The sequence below is a fragment of the Salvelinus alpinus genome, chromosome 23 (assembly GCF_045679555.1).
Source record: "Salvelinus alpinus chromosome 23, SLU_Salpinus.1, whole genome shotgun sequence".
Taxonomy (NCBI): Eukaryota; Metazoa; Chordata; class Actinopteri; order Salmoniformes; family Salmonidae; genus Salvelinus; species Salvelinus alpinus.
Window position 1 is genome coordinate 29255379 of NC_092108.1, and position 27407 is coordinate 29282785.

The 27407-nt window shown below is 43.8% G+C and overlaps 1 protein-coding gene across 3 annotated transcripts in view; it reads right to left on the minus strand.

Annotated features, from left to right (window-relative positions):
* Window positions 1–2148: 2148 nt before the first annotated feature.
* Window positions 2149–27407, minus strand: part of LOC139550749 (cadherin-18-like) — a 69410-nt gene continuing 44151 nt past the window's right edge. For all 3 annotated transcript variants that reach the window (XM_071361871.1, XM_071361869.1, XM_071361870.1), the window contains exons 4-12: window positions 27100–27219; window positions 11618–11785; window positions 10945–11132; window positions 10352–10605; window positions 10050–10186; window positions 8638–8759; window positions 7197–7311; window positions 3287–3559; window positions 2149–2931 (exon numbers count right to left, since the gene is read on the minus strand). In XM_071361871.1, coding sequence (XP_071217972.1) covers window positions 2405–2931; window positions 3287–3559; window positions 7197–7311; window positions 8638–8759; window positions 10050–10186; window positions 10352–10605; window positions 10945–11132; window positions 11618–11785; window positions 27100–27219 — 1904 coding nt within the window. In that variant the 3' untranslated portion in view covers window positions 2149–2404. The remainder of the gene's footprint in view (window positions 2932–3286; window positions 3560–7196; window positions 7312–8637; window positions 8760–10049; window positions 10187–10351; window positions 10606–10944; window positions 11133–11617; window positions 11786–27099; window positions 27220–27407) is intronic.

Sequence of the window (27407 nt, forward strand, 5' to 3'; positions counted from 1 at the left end):
CGCCATGTGACATTCTGCATTCGTTTACGGTCTACCTTTGTAGCTATTAGCACGTCTAATCAATTTTGCACAATAGGAGGGTGTGTAGCTACAGTGTACAGCGCAGTCTGAAAGAAAATGATAGAAATTCTTCATATTTTTCCAGCCAGACAGGATTCAGGAGCAACAGTAGCTAGTCTTATGAGAGAGAGGGAGGTAAAGTGACAGGTGCTGTAAAGCAGCATACATTTCTAAATTCCCCTAGGTAAACAAACTCAGAAACCCTGACTATTTTAAGCTTGTGGCAACAATGACAAGTTCTGTTCAATGCAGAAGTGAATTTTTATAGGATTTATAACACCTTGCCTTTATCAAGCTAAACATTTGTTTTGGCTTAAGATTTTCTTTTCTACATTAATTATTTAACAGTAGGCCTATTAAAAGAATGGATACTTTTATACTGATTGGAGCTTATGAAACAGCCACTAGAGCTGTAGTATGGCAGGGAAGCTGGATCTCAAGTCTAAATGGAATTGTGCAAGATGAAAAAGAGCAAAAGTACATTCTTTCCTGCAATAAGTATGTTCACTTCCTAAATCTCAGTATCTTGAATGATAATTAAGATTAGCAGTAGCATTGGTTGTTAAGTCCAAATCACACAGTCCGCTTTCATGTTTTACGGAGAGAGGGTACAGTAGATGCCTGGTATGGGGGCTTCATTCTACTATCTTCATTGGGATGGATGGACATACTGAAATAAAACATAGCTATGCTTTTTACATGTAGCTACACTATTTGTTTTGTTTCTCCTCGATATTGAATGATAACACACCAACATCCAATCGATGACAACTATTGTGTAGCCTACATGTAATGTAGTCTCTAACTGTAACAGCTGTATGTATTTTCAATGGCCAAATTAATACAATCATTCATTCATGAGGGAGTATATAGCATCAGATAACACTGAGATACAGGATGTATTTGAATATATTCACTGGGACTTACCAGGATTTTCCTTTTATCATTGGCTCTAAAACAAACTTTAAAACAAAATTGTCATAACAGTTCATTGGGTGAGTTTCCTTTTTCCTTTGTGGGACGTAAGTAATCAAATTTGTGATGGTGGCCGCAGAGATGCTATTTACCCTCCATAGCCTTTAAACATCCTTCTCTGATAGAATGCAATTATATAGTAATGCATTATTCATCATTTCACCACCACTATGGCAACAAAATGATTATCTATGTTGGGGTCACAGTTGTTTTCAAAAAGGAATAAGTACACACACATCTCCCCTAATTACCTTGCTGTGAATAAGTGGCACAATAAGAATGTTTGCAATGCAGCATATATTGTACGTGTATTATTGTAGGTGGGTGTGGAATGGTGTTATGGACTGTATGGCTGTACTGCCATGTTCAAAGACGTGATAGACATGGGAGTCACATGTTATCATTTCAATAGGATATATAAGACATGGTGTGAGTAAATGGATGAGCTCTGACTTGATGATCATTCTTCCTGTTTCATGTGTATCATCAGAAAGTTAAACATTGATTAATATGGTCTGTAATTCAAATGAGATTCCCCTCATCGCCTGTTATTATAAAGACATTAAGGAACGGTTTATTGTTCCTTTATTTATGGAGCCGGGCTCTCGTGGGAATTGATCAAGTCTGAGCAGGAAACAAGACCGTTTCACAACTGGTTTATAAATCCCAGCGCCGAAATAAAAAGCTGTACACCAAAGCATTTGGATCCAATTATCATCCATAGAATTGTGTTGTTTTCCAATTAAAAGTTTATCTGCTCCTGTGATGTAGTTTTTCTTCTCGTACACAAATTTATATTGGTTAACTTAAGAAAGAGTTGAAAGACCTTGGAAGGTTACTGTAATACTTCAAGACTGTGGGGTCAGCAAGCATAATGATAAGAACAGGGTCCGTATTCATAAAGCGTCTCAGAGTTGGAGTGCTGATCTAGAATCAGTTTTGCCTTTTAGATCATAATGACAACAATCATACGGACAGAGAGGACGTGATCAAAGATCAGCACTCCTACTCTGAGTTGCTTTATGAATACTGACCCAGATACTTATCACAACGGTACTAAGGAGACTCCTATGGGACCAGACACATTATACAATATGACACAAGACTTGCACGTAAATTCACTTATCTGAAATCACTGCACTTTATTCATCAATAAAAATATACACTTGGGAAAATCGTTTTTTTTTTATATCAACTTCATGATTTGTTTTTCTAAAAAAAATTCAATAGTTTCCTCCACTCCACTTGACAGAGACCAGTGTTAAATGACAGTCAATTCCACACAAAAAAGGAACAAGTTGTACAACTCAAATAGCTTTGTATCGCTAGGTTAACCTTAAACTGGTTAGAAGAGGAGAGATGTTTTACATTAGGGGGTTATGGTCTGTTCTGTCTCAGAGAGTTCTGTCCCAAACAGTCTGGCCTGCATGTGGCCCTCCGGCTCCCAGTCCTCCAGTTCACTGTAGCTGAGTTCAGGGGGCAGGACCTGGGCCAGCCCCAGAGAGCTGACTGACCCCGTGGGAGAGCCGCAGCCCTCATACGCATACGTCTGGAGGGAGTCATAGGGCGGTCCGCTGGTGTCCTTGTCAGCGTCTACTACTCTCTGTCTGATGACGTGGTGCATGTCCTCTGTGTCGAGCAGCACAAGGGACGGGCTCTGGGGCCCGCAGGCCACCAGCCACCCCTCCTCCCCAGACCTTACCTCCCGCCGCAGCCTCCTCTGTTCTGCCCCGGCGGGGTTCCGCAGCGCTGCAATGTCAAACGCCTCCGTATCCTCCTCGCCACCGCCCTCATCATCGTAGGTGACCACGTTCTCCCGGATGTCCTCCTCAGAGATGATCAACGGCTCCTTCTTGCCCTTTTTGCTCCGCAGGAGGACAAATAGCACCACGATGGCTACAGTACAGGACATGTCAGAGGAGAGGGGACAAGACCACAGCAACTTACAATATGTCATTACACTGCACCAGTCTAAAGGTTCAAAACACACACCTGATTCTCTGATGGCAACGACCTGCAAAGAGATTTGAGAGTGGACTTGTGGCCTTCTGCTGCAGGAAACAAATCAGCCAGAGGTACTCCTTCAGCTGGTGTGAAGCCTTTCATTATTTCTACCTCTAGGCAAGATAGAGCCTCCTCTCTCTCTCACTGTCTCTGTCTTTCTCTCCCTCCCTCTCTTTCTCTCTCTCCCATCTCCACTCCTCCACGTGCCCCCTACCTCCCACCTCCTTCGACTTCTCTTGTCTCTTACCCAGCAGGATGATGATGCAAAGCAGAATTGCGATAAAGGCCCCGGTGCTCAGGCCAGCTGTGGAGAGGAAGGCCGGGACTTGGCAGGCCCTCACCCTGTTGCTGCTGCTACTGCTGCTACCTCCTCTCTGGCAGACACACACTCGGAGGGTCAGGGTGGAGGTGCTGCTCAGGATGGGCTCCCCCCCGTCCCTGACAACCACAGGAAGCTGGTAGAGATCCTGCTCCGCCTGGCTGAACTGACGCCTCCGTGCCACGATGCTGGCAGTGTTGTCTGGAGTGGAATGACATGAGGTTGAAAATACAGTGGATGTATTGTATTGACAAAAAGCCTCTATAAGACTTGATACAGACATGACTCCAAATGCAGAGTATTTTTCCGTTAAATCCTGTAACGACGTTCCTCCTCCTCTTCATACGAAGAGGAGGAGTAGTGATTCGACCAAGGTGCAGCGCGTTGAAATGCCATAATGAATTTTATTAAACAAGAACAAAAACGAACTATACTTGAAATGATTACAAAATAACAAAACGAATGTAGACAGACTAGAACGACGAACTGACATAAAACACGCAGAACGAACGAACAAGTACTTACTACAAACAAAATGACGAACGAACGAAACAGTCCTGTATGGTGCAAACAAACACAGACACAGGAGACAACCACCCACAAACAAACAGTGTGAACAGCTAACCTATATATGGTTCTCAATCAGAAGACAACGTCAAACACCTGTCTCTGATTGAGAACCATATAAGGCTGATTACAATAGACCTACACATAGAAACACAAAACATAGAAATGCCCACCCACACTCACGTCCTGACCAACAAAACATACAAAACTAACAGAAAACAGGTCAGGAATGTGACAAATCCAAAGAACAACACAAACGGAGCACGTATTTTCTTTAGATTCATTAAAGAAATTGGGTAATATGATACATTCTATTCCACACTGAGTGTACAAAACATTAAGAACACCTGCTCTTTCCATGACAGACTGACCAGGTGAATCCAGGTGAAAGCTTTGATCCCTTATTGATGTCACTTGTTAAATCCACTTCAATCAGTGTAGATGAAGAGGAGAAGACAGGTTAAAGAAAGATTTTTCAAGCCTTGAGACTTTTGAGACATGGATTGTGTATGTCTGCCATTCAGATGGTTTATTTATCCATTATTTTACCAGGTAAGTTGACTAAGAACACATTCACAGCAACAATCTGGGGAATGGTTAGGGGGAGAGGGATGAATGAGCCATTGGGAATTTAGCCAGGACACCAGGGTTATCACCCCTACTCTTACAATAAGTGCCATGGGATCTTTAATGACCTCAGAGAGTCAGGACACCCGTTTAACATCCCATCCAAAAGATGGCACCCTACACAGGGAAGTGTCACCAATCACTGCCCTGGGGTATTGGGATATTTTTTTTAGACCAGAAGAAAGAGTGCCTCCTACTGGCCCTCAAACACCACTTCCAGCAGCATCAGGTCTCCCATCCAGGGACTGACCAGGACCAAGCCTGCTTAGCTTCAGAAGCAAGCCAGCAGTGGTATGCAGGGTGGTATGCTGCTGGTTGACACAACTGTGGGAAGCATTGGAGTCAACATGAGCCAGCATCCTTGTGGAACACTTTGGACACCTTGTAGAGTCCATGCCCTGACAAAATGAGGCTGTTCTGAGGGCAAAGGGGGGTGCAACTCAATATTCGGAAGGTGCTCCTAATGTTTGGTACACTCAGTGTGTATTATATACATTTGTATATATTTAGGTTATCCTTTGATATACTTTCCCAAAATACACCATTTAAAGGAACTGGCCATGACCTGTTTTTACTTCTGAAATCACATTCGCAACAACAGAGAACAGAAAAATACAGAAAACCAGCACAACCTTTCCCTGAGATATGAGGAGTGTTCTCCAACATTGCAGAGGATGCCCATAGTTCTCCACTCATTCCCGCTGCTATCTATAAGAAAGGACTGGGAACAGATAGCGAGTGCCTCTTCAGGCTTTATTAACACTTGCCAAAAGTACTCTATCCAGGCCAGCACAGCTGCTGCGACAGCATTTCTCATTCTGAAGAGGCTCCAGCAGATTTTCCATTTTCACGGCCCAGAGCCATGCATTTGTATGCACAATCACGGCCCGCGTTTTCACAATGCAGATTCATTTCCCCCCAGGAACACAGAGCCATGATAAAGCATGTCACTTGGGATGGTAAGAGACAGGAGAAGAGAGGTGGGGGGGGGGGGGTCAACCCTTGCATCATTCGGGATATCAACAAATGTATTCCAACAGAGCGAGCCCATGGGAAGGTGCATAGGAGGAAGCGTTCATTTACATAGGATTCCAATTAGCATGCAGGGGCCCTGGCCCAAAGGCTTCAAGTCAAAATTCATTACTTTATCTCTTTGCCCACCGCAAGGAAACAGGTAAACAAGAAAGAGACAATATCTCTCATTCATCCTCCACTTGGGAGACAATAGAATATAAAGCCACCTCCAAGATTTTTTCTTCCTCCAAATTATTATGATTACAGCAGAGAATATCAGAGATAATTATCTCTCTCTCTAACACCACCTCACTGGAGAGTAAGCTGCTGTATGTCTGTAAGATTCTACTGCATTCACAAGGCATTTCTGGCTAAATAAATAATGTCTATCAGCTGGTGAACAGCAGGAAATCGTCCAGATAGTACCACAGCACACCGAGTACACAAAACGTTAAGGACATCTGCTCTTTCCATGACATAGACTGATCAGGTGAATCCAGGTGAAAGCTATGATCCCTTATTGATGTCACTTGTTAAATCCACTTCAATCAGTATAGATGAAGAGGAAGAAACTGGTTAAAGGAGGATTTTTAAGTATTGAGACTGTTGAAACATGGATTGTGTATGTTTGCCATTCAGAAGGTAAATGGGCAAGACAAAAGATTTAGGTGCCTTTGCACGGGGTATGGTAGTAGGTGACAGGTGCACCGGTTTGTGTCAAGAACTGCAACGCTGCTGGGTTTTTCATGCTCAACAGTTTCCTGTGTCTATCAAGAATGGTCCACCACCCAAAGGACATCCAGCTAACTTGACACAACTGTGGGAAGCATTGGAGTCAACATGAGCCAACATCCTTGTGGAACGCTTTTGACACCTTGTAGAGTCCATGCCCCAACGAATTGAGGTTGTTCTGAGGGCAACGATTCCACACAGCCTGAGGGAGCTAATGTATCCTACTTCCACCCAATCAGTGCACTGAAGCAGCTGTGTTCCCTTTAGCTCTATCCGAGGAGTACTACCTGGTGCTCCTGTATGTGTAAACATAGGCCTCATGACACTTCAGTGGAAATGTGGTTTCACTGAACAAGCGCCTGAGGGAAAATAGAGCCATTTGGGGAGGAGATAAAAACCAAGTACTAGGCTACACCACCACAAAGAACACAGAGCACTGATACAAAACTCAGTGGAAGCTCACTTCCTCTGTCTGGCATCATCCTGATTGCTGTGATCCGTCTTGGAAGTCTACCTTAATCTCGAGATTCTCCCTGATCTGCCAAAGGAGCAATTGGGTTTTCAGACAAGGAAAAAATAACATAACAGTGTTCTCTCTGAATTCAGCCAAGGAGCCTTAAGCTAAAATGAGGAAGAGATAAAAAAACAAACATTGGCTGTTACCAAGGAAACACAACTGCAGGTCCTTCCATTTGATATTAAAACGTCTCCAGGGAGGAGAAAGTGTAAATGGGGGTAACTGTTTGACAACAAACACCACTAGATATGATTGTGTTAGCAATGACAATCCAGAGTATCTGCCACAAATATCTGTCCACACACATATCCTTTGTGGCGGTTCAACAAAATGCAGTGTACATTTTTAAATTGCCACAGAAAGCCACAGTCACCAGCCTACCTTCGTTATCCTTCAAAGTGAAGTTAGGATTGACTGGAAGATCACTTGGCAGAGCAAAGGAGAAGCGTCCATTTGCAAAGTTATCCATGTCTGATGGCCTCACTGTCTGGATCACCTGTCAGAGAGGAGGGAGAGGAGTGAGGGGATGAGAGGGCGAGGAAAATGGGTGTGAAAAACGTTTTACGTCACATGTATGTATCTACAGTATACAGTACATCATGTACTGCTTGTATAGAGGCCTTTTGCTCAATTATGAGCTAAATATAATAGGAATATGTCAAGAAAGTCACTGCCCATTATTATTCTTATTCTTATTATATTATAGTAATGACTATCGATCAGTACATGTGTTTTTCCTCCTTCCCTTTCTGTTTGCCATTCCATGAGGACATGTGCCATTATTTCACATGCAGCCTTGTTCCAGCCAGAAGTGTAGATCAGAGGTGGTGGATATGACCTGTCTCCAAGAGCACTGTTCCTGATATTTTGTCAGCTCATTGAAGGAAGTTGACTTCTACCGGCTGAGAGTAAAAAATTATCATATGGACAATGCACCAATTATAGTGGATCCTAACCTGGCTACCTACACACTCTAACGTGCTATAGCATTGTCAGTCTATAAGAGACATTCCTGAATTTGTGGTAGCGTACAGTAATACGGGAATCCATAGAAATATAGAATTAGCTGTCAAGAGGCTATATGAATATGAATCATTGTATGTCTCCCTAACAAAACAACTAGTTCTAAACAAAATTATAATTTCTTTCCTTTCGATGAACATAACAGCACATTTTACTATAAATCAAGTCAAATTCTCTGAAAGATCGTTGAAGTTACTGTAATTTGTTGCAGTGTTTGAAAGCACCTCGACATGTCATCTGAGCATGCATCATCTGTCGCCTTAAGCCAGCTAACTGATTATATGCTGCAGTCTGTCTAGTAATCTTCATTCAATGGGGGAAAATATGAAGAGAGAATGCTATTGCGATATGAATCTGAGCAGTCGTGGTTGGCTGGACACGGGCCAAATTTGAATGAGAGATGATAAACATTTTCTGCAATCCGTCTCTGTTGCGCTTAATGCAGCTCCTATCTGCTTGTGGAGACATTGGTACATGCTGAATAATTTATAGGTTCAAGAGGCTGCAAAAGTCTGCAGCACCACAGATAAATCCATTCCTGATGGTGTCAAACACACAATAAAGGCAGAGAGGGTTTGTGTGTGTGTGTGTGTGTGTGTGTGTGTGTGTGTGTGTGTGTGTGTGTGTGTGTGTGTGTGTGTGTGTGTGTGTGTGTGTGTGTGTGTGTGTGATAAGAGGTTTTAAAAGACAACATAGTTGAATAAGGGAGAATATAAGTTCATGGGAGATAAGGTGGAAGAGAGAGGGAGTAAAGTGGAAAAGAGCAGGGAGGAGGGAGGTGAAAGTGAAAGATACTCACCTGTCCTGCCCTGGAGCTTTCACACACAATGATTTCATCGTCTCTTGCTATGTAGGGAGCATTGTCATTTACATCCAGCACCTGGATTGTTACAGGAACATGGCTGATGAGACTGGGATTGTCTGAAAATAACAAACAAACAAACAAAGATCAACATGTATAAAACCATGGAATTAAATAGAACACTTTTATATTTTATCTTTTACCCCCCTATGTCAATTACTGCCTTAATTGTTGCTGGACCCCAGGAAGAGTAGCTGCTGTCTTGGCACCAGCTAATGGGGATCCATAATAAATACGAAAACAAATGGAAAAATAAATAAACAATGTCCCAAGCCATGGCATAGCATTTTCAAGACATTGTTATAGGCCTATATATTGTTCTGTCCAGGGTTCATGACAAGCACTCATAGTGATGTACTGTACATCCCTTTTTTCTCTCAGAGTATCTCTCCGTCAATTAAGGTCACATCCCCACTGAGCCTCCATCCATTTGTATATCTCATGTTAGTCTGTCTCCTGAGGTTGGCCATGTTGCCAGGTGAAGTGTAAATTCTCTTTGAAAGGTGACCCGGTCACTCAACTAAACTCCTGCTGCCTGGCAGCACACTACACTCCCTGACGATGCACAGAGAAATCATGTTCCTATTAAACGTGGGATACATAAATCATATTTTCCCATTTCACACATGCATAAATTACAGCCACAACGACCACCAACCAACAACTAGAGTCATGACAGGAGACGTACTAACCCCAAGCTACAGCAGTAGGCAGAATGTAACAGAGACATGCTGTGTGGTTGCACAGTAGTTTGTCTCACTTAATATACATATAGCTAGCACACAGCACAGGACATTACAAGTGACACTTTGCTAATATACACTATGCACTATATGTATAGTGTTTATGTATGTCATGAATCCCTCATTAACACACACCAATCTCCAGAAAGGTGCAGACTGGTTTTCCCATTAATTAAGGTGACTTAACACAATCAGCACAGCGTCGGCTGGCATTTATCGATGGCTAGTTCAGTCCATTAGCTGAACACTATTGTGCAGAAAAGGGTAAAGGAAAGAGTAATTGCTTAGATAAGCGTCAGTGGAAAAAGAGAGGGAGAAGAAGAATTGATTGACTCGACCACCTTCAGCATCACACTGGGATGTTACACATGCAGCCCCGCATCAATCCCACAATGCACTGCTGGCTGTTCATTTCCGAGAGCCATGTGTTTAATGTTGATACATATGATTAAAGTGACATCGCTAATGCATTCATGCAGTGTCATAAGCATATTGTATCCTCCATGTTGAAAGTCATAATAAAGTAATCGTTATTTAAAAGCAAAATGATTTTAAGGTAAGATGACTCCTAGATAAGGATCCTCCGCTGTGTGTTATGTTACTTACCAACCTCTGATGCCATCACAGTGATGTTGTGCCAGGCCACATCCTCTCTGTCCAGACTCCGGGTGGTCTTAAGCACCCCGTTATTCACACTAATGGTGAAATACACCTGCTCCTCTTCACTGTGGTCTACAAAATACCTACATGTAGGAGAGAGAACAATTAAAATAGAATTAATGAAATAAAGTTGTTTGAATTGAATATCAAAAAAACATCTGACTTTCAACATGCAAAGGTCGAAGCTTTGAATCTTGTGATGGTGTTTTGGAGTCCAACAAAATGGCCGCCCCACGCATGTCCTTTACCTTATAGGGCTTTTGGTACTGTCAGGGTCCTGAGCCGTCACTGTGCCGACCTCTGTTCCCACAGGGGAGTTCTCGTACACGTCCATGATGTAATAGTCCATGGAGAAGACAGGCGGCTCGTCCACGTCTCCGACGATGATCCGGAGAGTGGTGGTGTCTTTGAAGGGGCCCAGGTGGGAGAAGCGGGAATCCAGGTGAGTGTTCACTCCCTCTATGTGCAGCGTGTGGACTTTCCTCTTCTCATAGTTCAAAGGCTGCGGAGGAAACCGACAATCAATCCTCTTTTTAAAGCCGTGCTTTTTTCCCGGTCCTGCTTCCGTTGGTATTTGAGAGAACAGCCTATGTGGTAACAATGGGTACTTACTCATAGTATTAACACAATTAGCATTAGTGTGGCCTAAGGGTATGTAATGGTACTACTTCTTTTAATTAATCCCAAATAAATAAAAGGCATATTTATTAGGTAATTAGTATGTATAATTACCATATTACCTTGTGGTTTCTCAGTAAACACCAACAGAACTGTAACATAAAGCACAACCACAGATGGTTTAATTTTAGCTGGAAAATGAATGTGTGCATCTCAACAGTACCTGTCTTAGTGATATGATGCCTTCCTTCTGGTCAGTGTCTGTAGTGATGGAGAACATGGCTTTCCCCTCTGCATTGGTTATGCTGTACCTCATCTCTGCATTGACGCCCAAATCTTCATCGGTGGCTTTGATTTTACCCACAGCTTTTCCAATCTGAGCAGACTCTGGAACGTACAGCTGGTAGTTTTCTGTAATGGGATGAGCACTTGAATAAGCAAGAAGTTATTATCTTGGCATGAATGATAAAGCATTTATGACTAGATGGAGAAGTAATTAGCCTACTGTTCATGCATACCATCAAGATGTAAATGTGAATAAATGGGTCAATTAATCACATTTCCTGTCTGCTTGCAACTCAACAATCATCTGCACACTACATCATGTTTGTATCACTTACAGCCACCCCTGCATTAGCAAAACATCTACTATAAGATGCACCTTGAGGAGTTTTATTTAAAAGTAACATTTGGCTGTGCAGTATACAGAAATCACTGATTCTAAGATTCTATTTCTATGGTGCATTACTTACAGTACAAACATCGTAGTGTTAGAAAACCTATATAGCATTCGATATAGTGCTGTTTAAATCCTATGTTTTATTACAGTAGAGAATGAATATCTAAGGACAAACAGTGAGGTAGAAAAACAAACAAACAGACGTCTGTGTACATACTCTGGGGGAATTTGGGAGGATTGTCGTTGACGTCTGTCAGAGTGACATTGATGGTGGTGGAGCCTGACAACCCACCCACCGAGCCGGCCATGTCTTTGGCTTGGACCACCACAGAGTAGCGCTCCCTGGCCTCTCTGTCCATGTTGGATAGGGCTGTCCTGATGACCCCTGGGGATGGCAAGACAAGAAGGCTCCTTATATCACACTAATATCCATAAATAAATGTATGTTAGGAGAGCTACTGTGTGTACTGACAATAGACAATCAGAGAGATTCCTCCTCCACAGCTTCAATCTAATCTTGGATGAGTTAGAGATGCCAGTCACTTTTATTCACAGTACTGTATGTCACAAATGTGATAAGGATGAAGGCAGGAAAAGACTGCCTGACTTGATAAATTCAGTCAGAATTACAACCAGCTTTCATACCATGTCTGCCAAACCCGCTCATGTCTTCATCATCATGCTTTCACCTACATTGCATTTGGAAACTATTCCGACCCCTTGACTTTTTCCACATTTTGTTAAGTTACAGCCTTATTCTAAAATGGATTAAATTTTTTTCTACACACAATACCCCATAATGACATAGCAAAAACAGTTAAAAATATTTTTTTTGCTAATTTATTTAAAAAAATTAAACAGAAATATCACATTTACATAAGTATTCAGACCCTTTACTCAGTACTTTGTTGAAACACCTTCTTAGGTATGACGCTACAAGCTTGGTTCACCTGTATTTGGGGAGTTTCTCCCATTCTTCCCTGCAGACCCTCTCAAGCACTGTCAGGTTGGATGGGGAGCGTCACTGCACAGCTATTTTCAGGGTTCTCCAGGGATGTTCGATCGGGTTCAAGTCTGGGCTCTGGCTGGGCCACTCAAGAACATTCAGAGACTTGTCCCAAAGCCACTCCTGCCTTTTCTTGGCTGTGTGCTGAAGGTCGTTGTCCTGTTGGAAGGTGAAACTTCGCCCCGGTCTGAGGTCCTGAGCGCTCTGGAACAGGTTTTCAAGGATCTCTCTGTACTTTGCTCAGTTCATCTTTGCCTCGATCCTGACTAGTCTCCCAGTCCCTGCCACTGAAAAACATCTCCACAGCATGATGCTGCCACCAACATGCTTCACCATAGGGATGGTGACAGGTTTCCGCTAAATGTGACGCTTGGAATTCAGGCCAAAGAGTTCAATCTTGTTTCATCAGACCAGAGAATCTTGTTCCTCATGGTCTGAGTCCTTTAGGTGCCTTTTGGCAAACTACAAGTGGGCTGTCATGTGCCTTTTAATGAGGAGTGGCTTCCGTCTGGCCACTACCATAAAGGCCTGATTAGGGGAGTGCTGCAGAGATGGTTGTCCTTCTGGAAGTTTCTCCCATCTCCACAGAGGAACTCTGGAGCTCTGTCAGAGTGACCATCGGGTTTTTGGTCACCTCCCTGACCAAGGCCCTTCTCCCCCGATTGCTCAGCTCTAGGAAGTCTTGGTGGTTCCAAACTTCTTACATTTAAGAATGATGGAGGCCACTGTGTTCTTGGGGACCTTCAATGATGCAGAAATGTTTTGGTACCCTTCCCCAGATCTGTGCCTCGACACAATCCTGTCTCTGAGCTCTACGGACAATTCCTTCGACCTCATGGCTTGTTTTTTGCTCTGACATCCGCTATCAACTGTGGGACCTAATATAGACAGATGTGTGCCTTTCCAAATCATGTTCAATCAATTGAATTTACCACAGGTGGACTCCAATGAAGTTGTAGAAACATCTCAAGGGTGATCAGTGGAAACAGGTTTCGAATATCAATTTCGAGTATCATAGCAAAGGGCCTGAATACTTATGTAAATAAGGTATTTCTGTTTTTTTTTTGTTAATACATTTGCAAAAAAATTTTTTCGCTGTTTTCGCTTTTTCCTTATGGGGTATGGTGTGTAAATTGATTAGGTTTTTATTTCTATTTAATCCATTTTAGAATAAGGCTGTAATGTAGCAAAATGTGGAAAAGGGGAAGGGTCTGAATACTTTCTGAATGCACTGTATGTGCTTGTTCATTACCATATTTCAGAGATCATCAACTAGATTCAGCCGTGGGCAGTTTTTTTTTCTTGAGCGGCTGGTACAGACATGGTCGGCAGGTAGCCTAGCGGTTAAGAGTGTTGGGCCAGTAACTGGTCACTGGTTTGAATCCCCGAGCGGACTAGGTGAAAAGCTGTAGTTGTGCCCTTGAGCAAGGCACTTAACCCTAATTGCTCATGTATGTCACTCTGGATAAGAGTGCCTGCTAAATGACTAAAATGTGAACATAATTACAAATTCAAATTGACTGCAAGAAGCCCAAACAGATATAATGTTTGACTAAAACATTATTATTTCAAACCTTGCTTGCATTTGTATACGATCACGTGTCTCTCTACTATGCTTGGGAACAGATTTCTTAAATTAACGTATCTTCGAGCTGATTTCCTTGTGTTTTTACAGTCTATTATGTCCAATAATGAAAAAAAACGTTAAAAAAAAACAAAACATATTTTTTGAAAACTTGGCGGGCAGCCAGTTGGGGAAGCCTGCGCTATTTGATATACGAACACATAAGTACGCTTGCCTTGCCTTGCCCATCTCTGAACTATCAGAACCCCACCCCCCTCCTTCTCTTTCCTCCTCTCCTCTCAGCTAGACCCACACCTAAACACCGTGCTCTGGCCAGAGGCTCTGCTATGCTGCATTACTCGCTTCACAGCGTTACAAAGGAGAGTGCCATCTGCCCTAATCTTACCCTAAAGACTGAACAAGGGCTAGCAGGAAAACAGAACAGATTGACCATACTGTACATCATGCACCTGTACGAGAGGGAGGCCACGGGGAAAACAGCCAGGGCATAGCTCACTCAGTACTGTAAGCAAGACGTCCTTGGTGGAACATTGGCTGGAACAACCACCGCTAAATGGTGGAACACAAGGTCTGACATGCCACAGCTAACTCTGTGTGCTGTCACACGGTGGGGGTTCAGGGGTTAGCTAGTTCTCCTGGAACACTCAGGTTTCCGTCGGTTATTGGGATCACATGGGTCACATAGATTGCAGTAAGAGGACTCGTCTCAAAGAAGGTCATTTCCCAAGCTTTTGAGATGTGATAACAATAGGTGAAAGTACAGTGACATTCAATAAACAGACATAGCCTACGTTCAACCAACGAGCAGGATATGTATCCTCAGAACATTGGGTTTAAAGGAGTGTGAGTTTTAGAGCATCTGTGTAAAACGGCTCCACTCCAACGGCTGTATGGATGAACACTCCTTAGAACTTATTTTATAGCTCTACACATATTGTAGCGGTTTCATCAGTCTGCTTTTCACCTTATGCATCCACACATCAAAAGACCAAGGATAACCTACATTTTTATTGATATTTCAAGTGCTTGTACAACCATGAAGGCACTGAAATACAGCCTCCCAAGGCTGCAGTTAAATTACTGTATAATGTAAAAAAATAGAAAAAAAGAAAAAAAGAAAAAACCTTGTCAATGCTGTTGTGTATCTTATGGGCAACAATCCACAGGGTTGCCGTTCAGAAACGAATATACTCTGCCGCTGAATGCACAAGAAATGTCTTCATGTCCTTTAACAAATGAATGAATGTGAGAAAATGAGAGAAAGAAAAAAATGCTAACAGATACCTCAACCTGCCAGAAGAAATGAATACAGAAGTGTTCAGCCCCAGAGAATGTTATAGAGATTGTACCAAACACATTGTGGCCACAAACCACCTGCCTGGACAAGTAAATTCAGCTGTAAACACACCAATAGCACAATAATGCTAAAAAGCCTCTTAGTATTCAGCCGGTTAAAGAAGAAAAAAAATAGGCTGAACATGAATAAACTGAATTTAGCCCGACCAAATTACAGAATTCAGCAAATGGATTATAGTCCTCTGTCTCTCTCCCTTCTCATTCTGTCGAGGTTAAGGCCTGACCATGGAACCAGTTCCTTCAGCTTCCATTCTCATTCTAGGGAAACAATGTAGTGCAACTGTGACAAGGAATAAAAGGCTGTTAGGCCCATGTTGTTGTGTTGCTCGCTTTCCTGTTGACCTTGGCATTCCCCAGTCATTCTCCCTCAGCTCTCAGGACCAGCCAAAGTGGGTGATGTGATGTGATGTCTTTGACTTTGCTCTTGACCCAGGGACTCTCAGAGGCACAGTCAATACTGTAGTCTCTTCTCCTCTCCTCTGAGGCACAGCCAAACTACTGTACAACAGTCCCTTCTCCTCTGAAGAGTAGACAATGCATGCTCTGCTCATTTAGCCAAGGCCATCCAGAGTTCAGGCATGTTGCTCATTATACAGTAACAACAACACCAATGACTGATGCAAAGTTGACATTTGATAATGCGTATTCTGGTGTAATCTGATAAAATAACGCAATATTACTGTCAGACATTTGCCCATTGTTTCTGTTACAGCATTTTATATAAAAAAGTTAAAGCATACAGTTTAGCACATTATGGCTGTATAATACTTGGTCAGATGGCTATCTTCATTGGAGTGGGTGGTAAATGAACTACATTTAAATAAAAAGACTGACTGTCAGACTGTTAATATCAATTACGTCCAAAAGACAGCATGCACTTCCTTCAATTGATCAAAAGTGAAAGGTTTTATGATCCCTGCTCACATTAAAATGCATATACTGTATCTGTGTCAGCCTTTCAGGCAATGGGAACGGACAATATCCCCTCACAAAAAAAATGACAACTAGTCTCTTTAATAGGTAAAGTAAAAATGTGGTGTCCTCATTACTGTCTATATAACTTCTAATGGAGTATATCGAGGAAACACCAGTAGCTTACTGTAGTTATGTTAGTCAGATAAGGGATGGGTAATCAATGCCATTAAATGCAGAGTCTTATCATAAAATATTCCTCTGAGTTTTTTATTTACTGCAGTCATCAATATTTCCTGCCATACTTTTGTTGTCTATTGGAAGATACAGGTATACTGTTCACACTGTTTAAGTATCATATCCTCTCAGGCCTTTTATTTCAGCACCTAATCGATCTCAGATTGATTATGCTAACAATGGATCATTTTACAGTCGTATCAGGCTGGACTCGACAGACAAGATGCTTCATATTTAATGTCCAAAATATTGTGTGTGTGTGTGTGTGTGTGTGTGCATGTATATGTACACACGTGTATATGTGGTTGGGGAGTAACTCACAAAACAACTGTAACAGTAATCAGTTACGTTACGAGAAAAAATATTGTGATCAGATTACAGATACTTTAAAAAATCAAAAGTTACTTTACTGATTACAATTTTGGATAGGTAACTAGTTACTGTAATTGATTACATTTATAAAGTGTTTACACTCGCAAGGCTGTAACTAGTAACTTTGTGGCTTAAGCCGAGTCCTTAGAGTATGTGCAGACCAGCTGGCTGGAGTGTTTCCCGACATATTCAATCTCTCCCTATTCCAGTCTGTTGTCCCCACTTGCTTCTAGATGTAACTGAATTAAATGACTATCGTCCCGTAGTACTCACTTCTGCCATCATGAAGTGCTTTAAGAGGCTAGTTATTAAGGATTAAATCACCTCCACCTTACACAACACCCTAGACCCACTACAATTTGCATATCGCCCCAACTGATCCACAAATGACGCAATCGCCATCGCTCTGCACACTGCCCTATCCCACCTGGACAAGAGGAATACCTATGTAAGAATTCTGTTCATCGATTACAGCTCAGTCTTTAACACCATAATACCCTCCAAGCTCATCACAAAGCTTGGGGCCCTGGGTCTGAACCCTGTTCTGTGCAACGGGGTCCTGGACTTTCTGACAGGCCGACTCCAGGGGGTGAAGGAATGCAACAAGACCTCCGCCACGCTGATGCTCAATACGAGGGCCCCACAAGGGTGTGTGCTCAGCCACCCCCTGTACTCCCTGTTCCCCCATGACTTCATGGCCATGCAGGTCTCCAGCTCAATCATCATGTTAGCTGACGACACACCAGTGGTAACCCTGATTACCAACAATGATGAGACAGCCTACAGGAAGGAGGTGAGGGCCCTCGAGGAGTGGTGCCAGGAAAATAACCTCTCCCTCAATGTCAACAAAATTAAGGAGTTGATTGTGGACTTCAGGAGACAGCAGAGATTGTACGCCCCCATCCACATTGGCGGGACAGGGTAAAAAGCCTTTTTATTTTGGGGATTTGTGTATTGTTTTTTATAGTTACATATACTGCTCTGTTGGAGCTAGAAACATAAGCATTTCACTGCAGCTGCGATAACATCTGCTAAATATGTGTACGTGACCAATACAATTGTATTTGATTTGAAAGTAACCTACACAACCCTGCAGATGTGTGTGTGTGCATGTGTGTCTTTAGGGCGTTCATGTGTGCGCGCGTGTGTAAGTGATGGTCATTGGTCAGGAGCTGAACACCTCACTTCCTGATCACAGACACATGGCTGTAGTGTAGAGGCAACTGGTCTGACTGTGGGCTGAGTGACTGGGTCTCCTGGGCCAACCTGCTGATGGGGCCCCAATGAGTTGCTGGAGAGAGACAGGAACAGCTGGCATTACCTTGGCCATGGCCCAGGATCAGGATGCACTGCAGCTGTAACAGTCACAATCCAGCCAGGCTACTTCAAAGCTATGCCTCAAATCAAATCAGCACCACTCACTCAAGTAGCCAAGCAATGCAACATGGACCTTTATTAAATATACAGTATAATGACAGAACTGCACCCCCTACAGGTAAACCTAGCCAGGGTTCAGCTACGCCTTAAATCAGGATCACTCTCTCAAGTAGCCGAGCAGCACAACACAGACATCAACGAAACCTACTGTTAATATGATAAAATGACAAAACTAGACCCATCATAATGGCAATGCTGTTGCATGGTTGCATTCATGACATGTGGTCAATGTGTGTCAATAGCACTTCAGCATATGTGACCAGAACATGGCAAGGACCATCATCTTGAGTATTGACAGATGGTACATACAACAGTGTCACAATAGTCTTACTGCCAGATTCACTCTGCTTTATTGAAACACATTGACATACTGTTCAAGCAAAGACATCCACTTATCTCCATCTTTACACTTTGTTCTCTTTAGCTATATACACTGAACACAAATATAAAAGAAACATGTAAAGTGTTGGTGCCATGTTTCATGAACACACATGTCGCACTTCCGGTTTGGTTTGGAGCGAGTAGTTGCATTCCGCTTTGCTCCACAGGTAGTATTACAGGTAGTATTACATTTCATTTCATTACAGTACAACAGTTTGATTTGTTTGATCTTAGCTGGCTACATAGCCGTCTTTGTATCCAAGATAATTGTGTAGTCTAGAGTAATTGTCGAGGTTACCTAGCCAGTTAGAGGTTACCTAGCCAGCTACACTTTCAAACAAAGTCAACAACGCAGCCACTGCTAGCTAGCCTATTTCACCAGCCAGCAGTACTATATCATTTTAGTCAATAAGATTTTTTGCAACGTAAGCTTAACTTTCTGAACATTCGAGACGTGTAGTCCACTTGTCATTCCAATCTCCTTTGCATTAGCGTAGCCTCTTCTGTAGCCTGTCAACTATGTGTCTGTCTATCCCTGTTCTCTCCTCTCTGCACAGACCATACAAACGCTTCACACCGCGTGGCCGCTGCTACTCTAACCTGGTGGTCCCAGCGCGCACGACCCACGTGGAGTTCCAGGTCTCAGGCAGCCTCTGGAACTGCCGATCTGCGGCCAACAAGGCAGAGTTCATCTCAGCCTATGCTTCCCTCCAGTCCCTCGACTTCTTGGCACTGACGGAAACATGGATTACCACTGATAACACTGCTACTCCTACTGCTCTCTCCTCGTCTGCCCACGTGTTCTCGCACACCCCGAGAGCTTCTGGTCAGCGGGGTGGTGGCACTGGGATCCTCATCTCTCCCAAGTGGACATTCTCTCTTTCTCCCCTGACCCATCTGTCTATCGCCTCCTTTGAATTCCATGCTGTCACAGTTACCAGCCCTTTCAAGCTTAACATCCTTATCATTTATCGCCCTCCAGGTTCCCTTGGAGAGTTCATCAATGAGCTTGACGCCCTGAAAAGTTCCTTTCCTGAGGATGGCTCACCTCTCACAGTTCTGGGTGACTTTAACCTCCCCACGTCTACCTTTGACTCATTCCTCTCTGCCTCCTTCTTTCCACTCCTCTCCTCTTTTGACCTCACCCTCTCACCTTCCCCCCCTACTCACAAGGCAGGCAATACGCTTGACCTCATCTTTACTAGATGCTGTTCTTCCACTAATCTCATTGCAACTCCCCTCCAAGTCTCCGACCACTACCTTGTATCCTTTTCCCTCTCGCTCTCATCCAACACTTCCCACACTGCCCCTACTCGGATGGTATCGCGCCGTCCCAACCTTCGCTCTCTCTCCCCCGCTACTCTCTCCTCTTCCATCCTATCATCTCTTCCCTCTGCTCAAACCTTCTCCAACCTATCTCCTGATTCTGCCTCCTCAACCCTCCTCTCCTCCCTTTCTGCATCCTTTGACTCTCTATGTCCCCTATCCTCCAGGCCGGCTCGGTCCTCCCCTCCTGCTCCGTGGCTCGACGACTCATTGCGAGCTCACAGAACAGGGCTCCGGGCAGCCGAGCGGAAATGGAGGAAAACTCGCCTCCCTGCGGACCTGGCATCCTTTCACTCCCTCCTCTCTACATTCTCCTCTTCTGTCTCTGCTGCTAAAGCCAATTTCTACCACTCTAAATTCCAAGCATCTGCCTCTAACCCTAGGAAGCTCTTTGCCACCTTCTCCTCCCTCCTGAATCCTCCTCCCCCTCCTCCCCCTCCTCCCTCTCTGCTGATGACTTCGTCAACCATTTTGAAAAGAAGGTCGACGACATCCGATCCTCGTTTGCTAAGTCAAACGACACCGCTGGTTCTGCTCACACTGCCCTACCCTGTGCTTTGACCTCTTTCTCCCCTCTCTCTCCAGATGAAATCTCGCGTCTTGTGACGGCCGGCCGCCCAACAACCTGCCCGCTTGACCCTATCCCCTCCTCTCTTCTCCAGACCATTTCCGGAGACCTTCTCCCTTACCTCACCTCGCTCATCAACTCATCCTTGACCGCTGGCTACGTCCCTTCCGTCTTCAAGAGAGCGAGAGTTGCACCCCTTCTGAAAAAACCTACACTCGATCCCTCCGATGTCAACAACTACAGACCAGTATCCCTTCTTTCTTTTCTCTCCAAAACTCTTGAACGTGCCGTCCTTGGCCAGCTCTCCTGCTATCTCTCTCAGAATGACCTTCTTGATCCAAATCAGTCAGGTTTCAAGACTAGTCATTCAACTGAGACTGCTCTTCTCTGTGTCACGGAGGCGCTCCGCACTGCTAAAGCTAACTCTCTCTCCTCTGCTCTCATCCTTCTAGACCTATCGGCTGCCTTTGATACTGTGAACCATCAGATCCTCCTCTCCACCCTCTCCGAGCTGGGCATCTCCGGCGCGGCCCACGCTTGGATTGCGTCCTACCTGACAGGTCGCTCCTACCAGGTGGCGTGGCGAGAATCTGTCTCCGCACCACGTGCTCTCACCACTGGTGTCCCCCAGGGCTCTGTTCTAGGCCCTCTCCTATTCTCGCTATACACCAAGTCACTTGGCTCTGTCATATCCTCACATGGTCTCTCCTATCATTGCTATGCAGACGACACACAATTAATCTTCTCCTTTCCCCCCTCTGATAACCAGGTGGTGAATCGCATCTCTGCATGTCTGGCAGACATATCAGTGTGGATGACGGATCACCACCTCAAGCTGAACCTCGGCAAGACGGAGCTGCTCTTCCTCCCGGGGAAGGACTGCCCGTTCCATGATCTCGCCATCACGGTTGACAACTCCATTGTGTCCTCCTCCCAGAGTGCTAAGAACCTTGGCGTGATCCTGGACAACACCCTGTCGTTCTCAACTAACATCAAGGCGGTGACCCGTTCCTGTAGGTTCATGCTCTACAACATTCGCAGAGTACGACCCTGCCTCACGCAGGAAGCGGCGCAGGTCCTAATCCAGGCACTTGTCATCTCCCGTCTGGATTACTGCAACTCGCTGTTGGCTGGGCTCCCTGCCTGTGCCATTAAACCCCTACAACTCATCCAGAACGCCGCAGCCCGTCTGGTGTTCAACTTTCCCAAGTTCTCTCACGTCACCCCGCTCCTCCGCTCTCTCCACTGGCTTCCAGTTGAAGCTCGCATCCGCTACAAGACCATGGTGCTTGCCTACGGAGCTGTGAGGGGAACGGCACCTCCGTACCTTCAGGCTCTGATCAGGCCCTACACCCAAACAAGGGCACTGCGTTCATCCACCTCTGGCCTGCTCGCCTCCCTACCTCTGAGGAAGTACAGTTCCCGCTCAGGCCAGTCAAAACTGTTCGCTGCTCTGGCACCCCAATGGTGGAACAAACTCCCTCACGACGCCAGGTCAGCGGAGTCAATCACCACCTTCCGGAGACACCTGAAACCCCACCTCTTTAAGGAATACCTAGGATAGGATAAATTAATCCTTCTAACCCCCCCCCCCTTAAAAGAGTTAGATGCACTATTGTAAAGTGGTTGTTCCACTGGATATCATAAGGTGAATGCACCAATTTGTAAGTCGCTCTGGATAAGAGCGTCTGCTAAATGACTTAAATGTAAATGTAAATGTAACTGAAATAAAAGATCCCAGAAATGTTCCATACGCATCAAAAGCTTATTTTTCTGAAATGTGCACAAATTTGTTTACATCCCTGTTAGTGAGCATTTCTACTTTGCCAAGATAAGCCATCCACCTGACAGGTGTGACATATTGAGAAGCTGATTAAACAGCATGATCATTACACAGGTGCACCTTGTGCTGGGGACAATAATAGGCCACTCTAGAATGTGCAGTTTTGTCACACAACACAATGCCACAGGTGTCCCAAGTTTTGAGGGATCGTGCAATTGGCATGCTGACTGCAGGAATGTCCACCAGAGCGGTTGCCAGAGAATTTTGTGTTAATTCCTATTCCATAAGCCGCCTCCAACGTCGTTTTAGAGAATTTGGCATTACATCCAACCGGCCTCACAACCGCAGACTACGTGTAACCATGCCAGCCCAGGATCTCCACATCTGGGTTCTTCACCTGCGGGATCGTCCGAGACCAGTCACCCGGACAGCTGATGAAACAACTGAAGATTTTCTTTGCAAACTGTCAGAAACTGTCTCAGGGAAGCTCATCTGGGTGCTCGTCATCCTCACCAGGGTCTTGATATGACTGCAATTCGGCGTCGTAACCAACATCAGTGTGCAAATTCTCACCTTCGCTGGCTACTTGCCCACTGGAGAAGTGTGCTCTTCACGGATTAATCCCTGTTTCAAATGCCAGCGTGTATGGTGTCATGTGGGTGAGCGGTATCTGATGTCAACGTTGTGAACAGAGTGCCCCATAGTGGCAGTGTGGTAATGGTATTGGAAGGCATAAGCTACGGACAACAAACACAATAGCATTTTATCTATGGCAATTTGAATGCACAGAGATATCGTGACGAGATCCTGAGGCCCATTGACGTGCCATTCATCCGCTGCTTTCACTTCATGTTTCAGCATGATAATGCTCGATCCCATATCACAAGGATCTTTACACAATTCCTGGAAGCCGAAATGTCCCAGTTCTTCCATGGCTTGCATACTCACCAGACATTTAAACCATTGAGGCCGTTTGGTATGCTCCGGAATGACGTGTACGACAGCATGTTCCAGTTCCCGCCAATATCCAGCAACTTAGCACAGCTATTAAAGAGGAGTGGGACAACATTCCACAGGCCACAATCAACAACTTGATCAACTCTATGCGAAGGAGATGTGTCACGCTGCATGAGGCAAATGGTGGTTACACCAGATACTGACTGGTTTTCTGATCCACGCCCCTACTTTACATTTTTAAAATGTATTTCAATTGACTGCATTGACTGCATGTTTCAAATTGCATGTATTCAAATTGCATATTTCAAATTGTTGCATATTGCGTTTATATTTTTGTTCAGTGTATATATACTGTATAGCTGTCACACACACGCACGCACAAATGCTTGCCCAGACACACACCACAGCCACAAACATTTTGTAATTTTTAAACTAACTCTATTGATATTGAGTCGAATCCTTTGAAAAACATCCTCACAGAAAATGTATTTTGTCATGGGTGGATGTTTAAAAAAATTCTTCTAGGCTTTTTTTTATTTCTCTTCAGTCTTCAATGCAAAGAACAAGATGTCTGAGAGCCTTTTTACAATGAGAGGATGGGGGATTAAGAATGCTAGACTCAGAACAGTGGGCAGGTATCCCTTTGATACTTGATACCTTTTTGATAAACCTCTTGAACGTTACTGCAAAATGTAGATTTCCACCTAAATAGACATACCCCAAATAATGTATATTTTCATGAGATGGCCATAAACAATAACTAGTAATGCTGCATAGTTCTAGAAAGGCCTGGAACTAACCTTTTTGGTAAAATATTTATAAATTGCTGAGGTGTTCTTACTTTTGAGGACACAAGCTTAAGTACATAGTACAATTATTATTAAAATAGTACAAATCATATATAATTATTATTTTCAACAAAAGTGGGGGAAGAGAGCTTGAAATTACTGAAATGATTTCTAAATATAGTAACAATCAAATAGTTAATGACTTCCTATAAGATTTCACCTTTTTTATCACTTTAAAACAAATATAATCATAGTACAAATTTGGCACCATTTCATATAACTGACGACAGAGTATTTTCTGCCAAGCCTCCTCTGAATCACGCAGAGATGCCAATGTCTGCAGTCTTGTTACAACTTCAGCTTTGCGCAAAAAGTGATTTAGTCTCTCAGGAACCAGAAGAACATGGTTTGGCTTAAATTTGACAAAATGATTTAGTCTTTTTTCATGTTGCTCTAAATCTGGCTGAGAATATCACAGTGAGATGAACCCACGATTGCTGAAATCGCCAGACTGTAACCTTTAATAAGCTGTCCCAAATTTAGGGTGTGAAACCTGACACTTCAAGTCAGGTCTGCTGACAGAGTGGTAGCAAAAAGCAGATGGACGGGGCTTTCTGACACTTAAAGGTACTGGATGCTGTGACGTTCACATAGCACTTTGTATACCAAAATATCGCCATGAAGGATTCTAGCTTTCAAGACAGGCATGCTGTTGCTGTGTTTTTCCCTCGACTTTGTCATTTATTGTGACCAATTCAAACCCGCAGCCATCTCTAAAACGAGACACAATTTGAGTTATTGCCTCTGTAATCAGCAGTGTCGTTTAACATCCTCATAATTTCAATAAACATTTTTCTACGGCTGGCCATGCCTTCCACCTGGCTACCCCTACCCCGGCCAACATCTCAGCATCCCCTGCAGCAACTTGCACAAGCCCCCCCGCTTCTTCTTCACCCAAATCCAGACAGCTGATGTTCTGAAAGAGCTGCAAAATCTGGATCCATACAAATCAGCTTGGCTAGACAAGCTGGACCCTCTCTTTCTAAAAATATCCGCCAAAATTGTTGCAACCCCTATTACTAGCCTATTCAACCTCTCTTTCTTATCATTTGAGATCCGCAAAGATTGGAAAGCTGACGCAATCATTCCCCCTCTTCAAAGGGGGAGACACTCTAGACCCAAACTATTATAGACCTATATCCATCCTGCCCTACCTTTCTAAAGTCTTCGAAAGCCAAGATAACAAACAGATCACCGACAATTTTGATTCTCACCTTCTCCACTATGCAATCTGGTTTCTGAGCTGGTCATGGGTGCACCTCAGCCACGCTCAAGGTCCTAAACAATATCATAACTGCCATCGATAAAAGACAGTACTGTGCACCCGTCTTCATCGACCTGGCCAAGGCTTTCGACTCTGTCAATCACTGCATTCTTACCGGCAGACTCAATAGCCTTGTCTTCTCAAATGACTGCCTCGCTTGGTTCACCAACTACTTCTCAGATAGAGTTCAGTGTGTCAAATCGGAGGGCCTGTTGTCCGGACCTCTGGCAGTCTCTATGGGAGTGCCACAGGGTTCAATATACGGGCCGACTCTTTTCTCTGTATACATCAATGATGTCGCTCTTGCTGCTGGTGATTCTCTGATCCACCTCTACGCAGACAACACCATTCTGTATACATCTGGCCCTCTTTGGACACTGTGCTAAAAAAAAATCCAAACGAGCTTCAATGCCATACAACACTCCTTCCGTGGCCTCCAACTGCTTTTAAATGCAAATCAAACTAAGTGCATGCTCTTCAACCGATTGCTACCCGCCCCCTCCCGCCTGACTAGCATCACTACTCTGGTCGGTTCTGACTTAGAATATGTGGAAAACTACAAATACCTAGGTGTCTGGTTAGACTTTAAACTCTCCCTTCCAGACTCACATTAAGCATCTCCAATCCAAAATTAAATCTAGAATTGGCTTCCTATTTCGCAACAAAGCCTCCTTCACTCATGCTGCCAAACATACCCTCATAAAACTGACTATCCTACCGATCCTCGAATTTGGCGATGTCATTTACAAAATAGCCTCCAACACTCTACTCAGCAAACTGGATGTAGTCTATCACAGTGCCATCCGTTTTGTCACCAAAGCCCCATATACTACCCACCACTGTGACCTGTATGCTCTCGTTGGCTGGCACTCACTACATATTCGGCGCCGAACCCACTGGCTCCAGGGCATCTATAAGTCTATGCTAGGTAAAGCCCCACCTTACCTCAGCTCACTGGTCACCATAGCAACACCCACCCGTAGCACGTGCTCCAGCACGTATATTTCACCGGTCATCCCCAAAGCCAACACTTCCTTTTGTCGCCTTTTCTTCCAGTTCTCTGCTGCCAATGACTGGAACGAATTGCAAAAATCACTAAAGCTGGAGACTCATATCTCCCTCTCTAACTTTAAGCATCAGCTGTCAGAGCAGCTTACCGATCACTGTACCTGTACACAGCCAATCTGTAAATAGCACACCCAACTACCTCATCCCCATATTGTTATTTATCCTCTTGCTCTTTTGCACCCCAGTATCTCTAATTGCACATCATCATCTGCACATCTATCAATCCAGTGTTAATGCTAAATTGTAATTATTTAGCCTCTAAGACCTATTTATTGGCTTACCTCTCAACTCTTCTACATTTGCACACACTGTAAAATAGATTATTCTATTGTGTTATTGACTGTATGTTTGTTTATGTGTAACTCTGTGTTGTTGTTTTTGTCACACTGCTTTGCTTTATCTTGGCCAGGTCGCAGTTGTAAATGAGAACTTGTTCTCAACTGGCCTACGTGGTTAAATAAAGGTGAAATAAAAAAAACTGTCTTATTTCAACTATCAACCAATGAAACATAATAGAACAAAGCTATTTTATCACTTGGCAGAAACAATTCACACATGCAGCGTTATATTGCAGTGAAGGTAAAGGCTGGTTGGCTCACCGGTTTTAGGATCCACAGAGAAGTAAGGCTGTCCCTGCAGTATGCTATAAACAATCTTGGCACTGTTCCCATAGGTGGGGTCGTCTGCGTCTGTGGCTGTGACCTGAAACACTGATGTGCCTGCATGGAAGGAAAGGTTATATCAGTACTGCATTTCCACACAAAATCCATACAACTAAAGTACAATGTGCCATGATTACAGTACAAACCACATTTACATACTGTAGCACAACTCACTATATTGTCACGGTTTTCTTACTGTAAAACTACGTGCAAAAAATACCACAGAGTGTTTCTGTATTGCATAA